This window comes from Haliotis rubra, unplaced genomic scaffold, assembly GCF_003918875.1.
Source record: "Haliotis rubra isolate DU_JTF1 unplaced genomic scaffold, ASM391887v1 Scf127, whole genome shotgun sequence".
Lineage (NCBI taxonomy): Eukaryota > Metazoa > Mollusca > Gastropoda > Lepetellida > Haliotidae > Haliotis > Haliotis rubra.
Genome location: NW_025765192.1, coordinates 1,427,702 through 1,439,428, shown reverse-complemented (window position 1 = coordinate 1,439,428; position 11,727 = coordinate 1,427,702). Strand labels below are relative to the sequence as shown.

The window sequence follows — 11,727 nt, the reverse complement described above, 5'->3', positions numbered from 1 at the left end:
CAACGTCGAAGTGCATCCATGTGTGTGGACTGAAGCCACTTTTATAGTGTTAGCCCACTGAGGTACCATGCTTCAGTTTCATTGGGTTTGACTCCAGGTTTCTGAGATTGAAAGCTCTGTGCTTGTGCTTCATAGTTTCACCGAAGTGACACCTTGAAGTCACCTTGCATTACATCAGGCTTCCCACCCACATCTAGCTGAGACAGTGTCACATCCCTGGAACAATACGCCACACCACACTCAGACACAATTTAGGGACACACTGCCAACCAGCCCTTGTCTTCTCCCCTTCACGCTGAGCACCAGGCAAGGTATTGACAACATCTTTCAATGTCACTTGGTTTAACATGGAAAGAGGGTCTAACCCCCAACCAACTCTCCTCAATCTGGACAGATGCTCCATGAGGTGGTTACAGAATCATTGAAACAACTCCAAATGTAAAACGCTGTACATGTTTTATTGATGGTATCAAATACGACTTTTTTAAACTGTAAATTCACATCCAAAAGTGCTTCAAATGTAAAACAAAGACTGGTAGTCTAAAAATGATCTGCCATCACAAAACTTGCTACATTAATCATATGGTACAACAACCAATAGAAACCAGGCTTCCTAACAACATGAAACAACACTCACAGACAACATCACTGCCGTAGAGCTACATCCCTGACTAAAATTAATGTACATCAGCACAATGGAGGCGGGAGAAGGCGTTATCACGAACTTGGGTAAAAGAGCATCATATCAATATCATAACAGGGGTTTCCGTCTCACACAGATATCACTATGACTATCTTGGCCATCATAATAGCCTAAGACTGCTTTGTGAAGCACATCCCAAGGCAATCTTTGTGCTAAGACTGTCGCAATTACCATTCTCTCACAGAGCATTACCACAGTCATAGCAAAAAGTATTGCTTTTCAGGAACCATTGCTAAATGTGATCTTTGAGCTAAGTCAGGCACACCGCCCTTGCTCTGACAGAACCATGCCACATTGGTTAGAGATGAGATTCCTTTCTGTGACAATGTTTTAGGTGATCTTAGCCCTGAGACTATCTTAATTCCCAATCTCAAACTGAAACTTGTCATGGTCAAAGAGCTAAGACTGCTTTATGGAACCACAGTTCAAACCCATCTTATCCCAAAGGCTTATCACAATTCTCATTCTCTAACAAAGATCACTTTGGGAAACCGATTCCAGCGACTTTCATGTAGATGTTACCTTAGATTAATCTCCACTAACAAACCACATCCCCATCACTGATGCAATTTAGAAAATGAGAAAGGTAGTTTGGAGGTTGATGAATGAACGAGATAATACTTAATGCCCCATTATATTGTTGTGGAACAAGTGAGTGACCATGGTATTATGCCATGTTGAAATACCTCCAATCGCATCTCCATGGGTACACCAAGAATGGATGGCACACTGTACCAACATAGGGAATTGAACCAGGTGTGTTGAACCAACATCTGAAGCACTAGCCCACCACCTTCTTAATTCAACCCTTCCTCACAGCTGTTTGGGGATCAGGTGCTAGTGCAGCTGTGGTAACTGTATCTGCTCTGATTACTATAAACGATTTTGATTTTGAAATTATGGACGTTTACAGCGACAAGTACCGAGATACAATTATCACAGCTAATGCTGATGAAGCAGCTTTTTTCATATTGTCCACATCATTTAAAGGCATCGTGTGTGTAACCATGGACAGTTATATAAACACACCCATTTCAATCCTTTTTCACAGTTTCACTGCTTGAACACAGACTCAAGAAGTGGAGTCTTCCAAATTTTCAATTTGTAGTTAACTGGTTTTACTAAATGTAAACACACAACTATCCCATTTGGTGATATCCTTTCACAAATCGGAATTTCCAATCACAAGATGCAAGCATAGTTTTCCCCAAACGCTGGATCCAATCTTGACTGTACCCCAGATATCTATCCTACTAACACTCTTAATGTTTGTTACACAATGAAATGTATCTACAGATTGCATGAACGTGATGTGAATACCCCTGTACTCTAGATTGTTTACAATTGAGTTATTTTCTTGTTGCTTTATTCCCTTCCTTATGTGATAGGCCCTGCCTGCTTGAGTTGTATACAGTGATATTATTTCTGACTTGAATTCATTCTGTACAGAGACTGAAATAAGTCAACGTCAAATATCAAAATATATAAAAATCATTCGAGGATGTACAATAGCAGCATGTTTTTCATCTCATGTTTTGGTCTTTGAAAATTTGATTTACATCAATAAAATCTTTAAAATTCACACATTGAATTAATAAATGTTTTGTGTTAAGATCACTTGTAATAAAACAGTTTTAACATATTCATAAAACATTAGAATAAAATTCTAGCTCCCACATTCAAGAAATGTGGCAAGTTACTAAATGTTTACAAAGCACTAATTCAAATATCACACTGTCCAGAAAATATCCAAAACCTTGTCAGGATTTTAGATTCGAATCTGACTGCTGCTGCTAAACAGATACTAAAACATCAACAACATTCAAATGAGTTAAATGATAAACCTGTTCACTGTGGACTCGGCAAGCACCATGTTATTAATGCTCACATCCTATATAGATTGTGAGCTGGTCAAATACTAAATTATGCTCAGAATACACAAAATTGCACAACACACTAACAATACGCCTCGTTAATGCAAAACTCATCCAATGTCTTCAACTTCAAACCTGGGGATAACCATTGTTTTTTTAATGTCAAACAATAATCATCAATTTTCAGAAAAAACAAAACATTTGCTTTCCATCACTGTGTTGAGCTGGACTCTAACCTCCCTGATTTGATGAAATGTGTTTGATGTTATAAAACAATTAAACTGTTTGTTTTTTTCAAAAGCATGGCTTTTACAAAAATATCATTGCTTATTACTTTTCAGTAAAGACATGCAAGCATGTTTTACAAAATGTAAAGATTTCTTTAATATATCTTCACAACATTGATATAAGTGTAACTGTTTTTTCTGTATAATGTCTCATCATACGCTGCTAAAGTTTCATTGAATGTTTGCATTAGAGGGCTTCTTGTTAACGCCGACTATTTACAAGTGTGCCATTCCATGAAAGTCAGGTCAAAATGACATAAACATTTGAGGCATTTTCTGTTAAACATCTCAATAACTTGTTCCGAATCTGGCTTGTTTAAAAGCAAGTTTTTCTTCTGGTGAGAATTAAACATTGTATCCACATAAAAACTCTACAATCACAGAACTCATTTCAAGCGAAAGGCCTGTGTATAAATTGTGTAAACCAAATTTCTGGTTTAGAAGCAGTGATGACTTTCACAGGTAGCAGATCTGATGTTATGTACACAGTAACCATGGTAACATCAATAACAAATACAGATGACAATATACAAAGGTATTGAGCTATAAACATACTCTCACAGCACTCTTCTGCTTAAAATGAAGTCCCGTTTAATTCTTCTCCCTCCATTTCGTCACCCATCTGCAGGTGTGTTTGAGTATTATACCAGAGCGTCTGAGTATGTCCCAATTTTTAACCAATCAGGCGGCAAGACTGTTTGTCAAGCCGAGAACCCAGACCAACAAACAACACATATGAATATTCATACACTCTAAATGACGCACGTCTCTGAATCTATGGTTTTGGAACTTACTGTTCCATTATTTTGATTCCACTCTTAAAATGGCTAGCACTGAACATCCATGAAGAAATAGTTTGTCATCTTCATCGTGACAACTGGAGCCACCAACCCTGCCCTATTTTGGTAATATCAGCTGTTGTGTTGTTGCCATGACAATGGTGGAAGATGGTGCCGAGGCTTGCGCCGATCTGGCAAGAATTTGTTGGTGAACTATTTCAGTTCCGGCCTCACTGGAACTCTGTTTCCAACTCTTTGACAGTCTCAAACGTCTGTGTGTTCGAGTTATCCTCCAGCCTGAATGTTCCATAGAAGCCCTTCGAGTTGAGCGTATCGTCCGACTTGAAACGAATCATCAGAGTCTCTCCTGATGACATTATGTCATCTGGGATCTGAAAAATAATTTGGACAAAAACGTAAAATGTACGGTGCAAGAATGAATGCTGTTTTTAGAAATGTTTCAGCAAAATGCACAGAACAGAAGAAATGGGCTCCTCACATTGTACTCATGTTGAGATCTGAACCTCTCCCTGATGACTGAATTCTTTAACTGGGCATCTACACTGCTCCAGTAAATTGTAGGAATGAGTACAGGCTAATGAATATAGCTTCAATTTATACCTCCATAACTAATTGCATCAATACTTTGTTTCATAGTACTTCAGAAACATCTTGGTAATCCTCCACCAATCGATATCTGCTCTGTTATTGACTACTTTATGAACACCCGTTAAGGGGCAATCGGGGGAGCCGTGTCTGAGAAAATCAGGGGAGGTCTTCCAAAAAAAGGACAAGGGGAGGGTTAAATAAAAGAAATACACATATACAGTGTGTGTGTGAAAACTGTACAAGGCCATGAGTTCACGAGTGAGTGAGTTGGATTTTACACCGCTTTTAGCAATATTCCAGCAATATCACAGCAAGTGACACCAGAAATGGACAAAGCCATGCGAAGTGTCATTAAAAAAATATGACAAGCATTACTGAAAGGTAATTACTTACAGTTCATGAGTGTATAACAAACCTGACCTACCCACCCCTATAATAGATAACCAATCCCTAACATAGATGATCACCAAAATTAAGTTTGCGGACATCTGCAAGCTACCTGGCCAGTAGCCAAGACTTCCTCCCAATACAGAGGACCTGCAAGGTCACTACAGTATGCTCCAACAAGCATTGTAATCTAAAGGTCATCATGTCATAATCAGCATGTGTAAAACCAACCATGCCCAGGTTGGTCTCATGTTAGGCTCTACATATTGTGTGGATTAATTGTAAACAAAGGTCTTATTCATTTATTTTGGTACTTTGAATGTAGGGTATTTTAGAAAGAAATGTTGACTCACTGTAGCGCCACAGTATCTGCCCAGGGTGGGACTTGTGTCGTGGGCACCGTCAAACACCTCGATGGAGTCGTAGCTGAAAGAAAAACTCAATCATTATAGGTGTTTCATACAGAGGAATGTAGATTGTACACAAATACAGACACACACACACACGCAGAGCATATATGATCCCCACATGATGACATCATCCTTGTAAGCCTTCTCAAACATGAATCTCTCATCCTGTGACATTACTCCCCATACATCCCACTCCCCGTAATATACTCCCTCTGTAAGCCTCCCTAGGCCATTAACCTCATCCTGATGACCCTCCCAGGGAGCCTCTTCCTCCCACGAGCCTCCTATTGAATCTCTTCCCCAGTTATCCTCCACCTAATGAGCCTCTTCCTCCCATGAACCTCCTATTGAATCTCTTCCCCAGTTAGCCTCCACCTCATGAGCTTCTTCCTCCCATGAACCTCCTCATAGTGAATCTCTTCCCCAATTAGCCTCCACCTCATGACCTTCTTCCTCCCATGAGCCTCCTATTGAATCTCTTCCCCAATTAGCCTCCACCTCATGACCTTCTTCCTACCCATGAGCCTCCTATTGAATCTCTTCCCCAGTTAACCTCCACCTCATCACCTTCTTCCTTCCATGAGCCTCCCTCCTAGTGAATCTCTTCCCCAATAGCCTCCACCTCACGAGCTTCTTCCGCCCATGAACCTCCTCGTAGTGAATCTCTTCCCCAATGAGGTTCTATCACGAGCTTCTTCCTCCCATGAACCTCATCCTAGTGAAACTCTTCCCCACTTAGCCTCCACCTCATGAGCTTCTTCCGCCCATGAACCTCCTCGTAGTGAATCTCTTCCCCAATTAGCCTCCACCTCACAAGCTTCTTCCTCCCATGAACCTCCTAGTGATTCTCTTCCCAAATGAACCTCTACCAAGTGAACCTCCTCTTAGTGAATCTCTTCCCCAATTAGCTTCCACCCAATGAGCCTCCACCTAGAGGGCCTCTTCGCCCTATGAGCCTTCCCTGACTGAGCATCCCCTGTGATCCTCCCTAAATCCCCATCCCCTCCTCCTCCTTACCCACAGTCTGTCTCCTCCTCCACCTAGAGGGCCTCTTCACCCTATGAGCCTTCCCTGACTGAGCATCCCCAGTGATCCTCCCTAAATCCCCACTCCCCTCCTCCTTCTTACCCACAGTCTGTCTCCTCCTCCACCTAGAGGGCCTCTTCACCCTATGAGCCTTCCCTGACTGAGCATCCCCAGTGATCCTCCCTAAATCCCCATCCCCTCCTCCTCCTTACCCACAGTCTGTCTCCTCCTCCACCTAGAGGGCCTCTTCACCCTATGAGCCTTCCCTGACTGAGCATCCCCTGTGATCCCCCCTAAATCCCCATCCCTCCTCCTCCTTACCCACAGTCTGTCTCCTCCTCCACCTCGAACTCCACGAAGTGGAACCTGATGTGGTAGCCCTCCCTGGCCTGTATCGTCCACTCACACTCCTCTCTGTTGTCATAGTGCTGGTCGCCATATTTGGCATGGGAGAACAGGTTCTGATTGTTTTTGGTAGCAACAAGGTGACCGCCACAAACTACAAGAGAAGGAGTAGACAGGCTGCTAACTTGTGTAACAGAGACATCCAGCATCCCTGGCTCAAACAACTCTTTTTACATCAATCAGATCTGTCTTTTGGACTCTTTCAGAAATATGTATAAAAACTATGTAAAAATCCCATGTATTTACTTAATTTGCTGTGTATATGATGTTGATGGCAGTCTTTGTCTTTGAGTGAGTGAGTGAGTTTAGTTTTACGCCGCACTCAGCAATATTCCAGCTATATGGCGGTGGTCTGTAAATAATTGAGTCTGGACCAGACAATCCAGTCATCAACATCATGAGCATTGATCTGCGCAATTGGGAACCGATGACATGTGTCAACCAAGTCAGTGAGCCTGACCACCTGATCCCGTTAGTCGCCTCTTACGACAAGCCTAGTCGCCTTTTATGGCAAGAACATGGGCTGCTGAAGACCTATTCTACCCCGGATCTTCACGTGTCTCTTTGTCTTTAATGGTAGTTGACTGTACTGAGAGATACCTGACCATATATGATCAGATTACCTCCCTTTGCATCATAAAGGATTGGGTTGCGGCGTACAGAACGGAGGAAAGGCATGTGAGGAAAACAAACTATTAACATGTTTCTGGCCACAACATAAACCATCTGGATTTTTCAACACAAGTCTTCTAAAGATGCAGTTTATGCAGACCAACCCATCATAAAATTACAAAAATAGGATAAGTCATGCTTTTCCTCAAATGCAAAACATCAACTCCATGCTTTTAAAAAATGAAATGGTAAATCCATCCCGAAAATGTTTTCTGCAAATCAACACCCAACATTAACAGCTCATCGAAACAAAGCTGGAGGCTTGTCTTACCTGATTCATGTTCAGCATGGAAGCCCTTGCGTTGTACTGACGCATCCGAGTAGAACACCATGTACATCCTATTCCCGCTGGAGGTGATCGGATCGGGTTGTTTACTCCCACAGAATTTACCTAGACTTCTGGCGCTGTTATCGTCTCCGTCGAACACGATGATGTGGTCATATGTACACTCCTGGTGGGGCTCCAGCTCAAAGTCGTGGAAGGTTAGCTTGATTCTGTGACCTGGTTTTGTTGTGAAATGCCACACACAGTCTTTCCGACTGGGGTAGAAGTTTGGCCAGTTGGGGCTGCTGATTTCACCATAGGGGTCAGAGATCTCGTGTTGACAGCCACCTGTCAATCAAGGTGGAAAAAATCAGGTGCTGATTGTGTATATTGACAAATTAAGAGAAACTGAGGGATGTTTTCTGTCCAAAGAGTGTTTGGAGGATATATATGTTCCTCTTGTGTATACCTTCCCCATTGTTTGTTTCGCCCTGAGTTTGATCATTGCTTCCATCAGACACACCTAGAGTGATCCTAGACGTCACACCTGCTCAGTTTAAGGTATACATTCTTGAAATACTGAAGTCCTTTAAATAGTTAGTTTCAGAGATTGATATCTCTCGATATCTTCTGTATATGTTACACACCTCATTATACTGAAAGAAGGTTAATTCTAAAGCTCGTGGGTACAGCTAACATTATCATGGATGACTGAACGACCCTTCTATTCTGTACGTTTATCAGTGTGTTTATATTTCACACCGACTCTATATCTTGTTACATGTTACATCTCAAGTTACCAACATTTCATAAAAAATACTAGTTTCTACATACTACAAAGCAATTTCCAAATACTTAATAAATAATATCAAAGCAGAAAAAACAATATTATGATGATGAAGATATAACTAGATTTAACGATACTATCTCCCAACATAATACATGTACATCAATAGATTCCCAGTTCCGATACTCTTGAAGCTCTTAAATATTCAGAACTGAAAACTCATTTAAAATCATTCTGAAAAACGCAAGTTTACGCCATGTCTGCTACCAAGTCGTAAATCTGTTTCACTTAACCCTACGCAATAGACACGTGTTAATTTCACACCAGAGTTAGTTATTCCTGTGATATACAGGAAATCCAGACTGCCATTTTCAGCATGACTGACGCTGGTTATCTAAGTAAGTTTTAATGCAATTTACATGTTTCGTGCCATGTATCTCCACAAGTACATGTTGCATCAGCAGTGATGGGATGAAAACATTCTATTATTTACATGGATGATATCCTGGAATGCTAAATGTATCCAAAGGCAGGACACTTTTCTTGAAGGCAACTTCCATGAGTATGTTATGGTAAAACATTTTCTGCTGACATTTAAAAAAGGGGCTGGGTGTGCCCAGTGTATTGCAGTTGTATAAAGTGAAACTCATCACTCAAAGTTTTTTGACTATGAGAAGCATTGCAAATTATCCATAGTTTGAATCAACACAGTGTCCGAGTTTTAGAGTTTTAAATAAAATAATTTTAAGTGATGGATTTTAATTTAATGTTTTTGGATTCAAATCCACTTAAACAGTGTTCACTGGTGCCAGGGTATTACAGCTTTTGGTGTTACCCACCAACTGAGGTATGGTGCTCAAACAAGAATCATATACTGGAATTCTTGTGCAGTTTGCAGAAAGGACATTGGCGCCTCTTGTAACCAAACCTCATCAGGATCACTCACCTTCTTTACAATCATGCTGGTTCTCATGCAGTGTGAAGCCGTTGTAGCAGGCACACTTGTAGGAGCCCACTGTGTTTTTGCAGATATGCTGGCACCCACCATTGTCCACAGCACACTCATCCTTATCTGCAGAAAAACATCAAGTCGGGTTGGTTATAGTATAAGGTTCAATATTCGAACCATTTCTGGAAAATGTCAGTCCCTAGCTTGGTGTAGACAGACTGAAAATGAAACAGTATCTCTTCAACATTCAACTTTATTCCCATGTCGGAATGGACTGACTGACTGAGTTTGGTTTTACGCCTCTGTTAGCAATATTCCACCAACATCATGGCAGGGGACACCAGAAATGTCGGAATGGAACCTTGATGGTAAGGGAACACACTAACTACTTGGCTACCCTATTATAGAACCATTATCAAAAAACATTTAGTAAAGAGTTATGAAAAGGCTCATGTACCAAGTGGTCACACTCAATGTTCATATCTGCTGGAAGGACTTGCATAGTCTAAGGTGTCATAACAAAAAGCATTAACACACCAGTGTACATCAGCCAGTGTTGGCACGGACACACAACATAAACCAGCAAATCATGCTGACTGTCGGAATTAATTACAGAACCTGAAGAGATAAGACTGAGTGATGTGTTTTAGGAAAGTAACTAAGGTCAAATTTCAATGTAAAAAGCCGTGCTTACCTGTCATGAAGTTGGCCTTGAAGCCTGACTTCTGAACCGAGTTGTCAGAGTTGAATTCTATCCTCAATGTGTTGACCTCGGAGGTGACCGCGGTGGGTAGAGAGGCACCGCAGTAGACCCCGTGGAGCTTGGAATCCTTGCCCACCCCGCTGCTGACCCGTACAGAGTCGTACTCACAGTCACGCTGGAACACAGACATTGGACCTGAGTGAGTGAGTGAGTTTAGTTTTACACTGCACTCAGCAATATTCCAGCTATATGGCGGTGGTCTGTAAATAATCAAGTCTGAACCAGACAATCCAGTGATCAACAGCATGAGCATCGATCTGCGCAAATTGGGAACCGATGACATGTGTCAACCAAGCCAGGGAGCCTGACCACTCCATCCCGTTAGTCGCCTCTTACGACAAGCATGGGTTACTGAAGATCAATATTCTAACCCGGACCTTCACGGGTCCATTGGACCTGAACAGACAGTCCAGTTCATTCTGTGGTAGCAACAGCATTAAGTTGTTTTCAATGTACTCAGCTACATTCCAGCCATGTGATGATGTCTAATTTAATCAAATCTGAATCCAACAATCTAATGAATGATGTCATGATCAACGATCCTTGTGTTGGGGTATGATGACAGGCACTCAACATAATCAACAAGACCACCTGCACAAGGAGACACCTTTCATGACAAGTACAGGTTGCTGGGGAGGAATTTCAGCCCAGAATCCAAACGAGACTATGTATACTACCCCAAAACCATGTATATGGGAACAATCAAACTAGTGGTCAATGGTGTGACCATTTGGATAGATATACTATCTTATATGATGTCAACTGCAAGTAGCACATCCAAGCATGCCAAGGTAACAAGATATGACCCTTGTGCAAAGTGAGTGAGGTTAGTTTTACGTCACACTCAGCAATATTCCACCTATACGGCAGCGGTCTGTAAATAATGTGGACCAGATCAACAGCATGAGCATCGATCTACGTAATTGGGACACGATGACATGTGTCAACCAAGTCAGCGAGCCTGACCACCCGATCCCGTTAGTCGCCTCTTACAACAAGCATGGGTTACTGAAAACCAATTTTAACGTGGATGAGTACCTTTGTGTAGAACCAGTGTTACCCAGATGACGAGTGTGAAGAGCAAACACTGTACCTACTGGCCTAATCCACCTCTCTTTAACCCTAGGTATCCACTTTAAACAGCAGTATGTTATATCAGTGAACTACAACAATCCAGACAAGTACAGACAAGGGTACGTGTAATCACTCAGTTGTGTTATTGAGCAAGTTAATCTTATTTTGCAAAATAAACCTTGACTTTTTGGCTTAATCCATGTAAGCAGCAGATTTGCTTTGGTAATAACCAGCATGCATGTTTTGAAGAGCGGAGACTCAGTTATGTCATCATTACATGTTTGAAATAGAAACTGTTTAATGTCATGCTCTTCTGACATTATCTCTGTTGACTTCACAAACCCACTTGTTTGGCATTAAACCGGCCATTATACTCAACACTAGGAGTCTCATTTTGTGATGGTGGTTTGTTCCACCAGATACAGGGACATTTGGAACATGAGTCACATGTGATGACCCTCGGAACAGTAATTCACTCATTTCAGTGTCTGTGTAGGAGTTGAGGATGTCACAGACATTAAGAAAGTTTCCACCCACAACTTCTACTCCACATTCAGCCAGGGTCAGAGCAACCCAACTCTAACCCAACCCAACATAAAATATAGTTTAACACTTCTAGCCAAGTGTTATGACTTTTTCAAATTTCGAGGCAGGTGAAAGTTACGTTTTTACCTAACACTTACCACTTTAGTGGAACTTAAAGACTGGAAAATTATAAATGGTCCTTATATTGCTCA

General features: G+C 41.5%; 1 protein-coding gene across 1 annotated transcript in view; it reads right to left on the bottom strand.

Annotated features, from left to right (window-relative positions):
* Positions 1 to 439: 439 nt before the first annotated feature.
* The window catches only part of LOC124266634 (bone morphogenetic protein 1-like), a 77,053-nt gene continuing 65,765 nt past the window's right edge, over positions 440 to 11,727 (bottom strand). The window contains 6 exon segments of the mRNA XM_046701435.1: positions 440 to 4,035; positions 4,993 to 5,065; positions 6,397 to 6,574; positions 7,424 to 7,765; positions 9,151 to 9,276; positions 9,848 to 10,031. Coding sequence (XP_046557391.1) covers positions 3,874 to 4,035; positions 4,993 to 5,065; positions 6,397 to 6,574; positions 7,424 to 7,765; positions 9,151 to 9,276; positions 9,848 to 10,031 — 1,065 coding nt within the window. The 3' untranslated portion in view covers positions 440 to 3,873.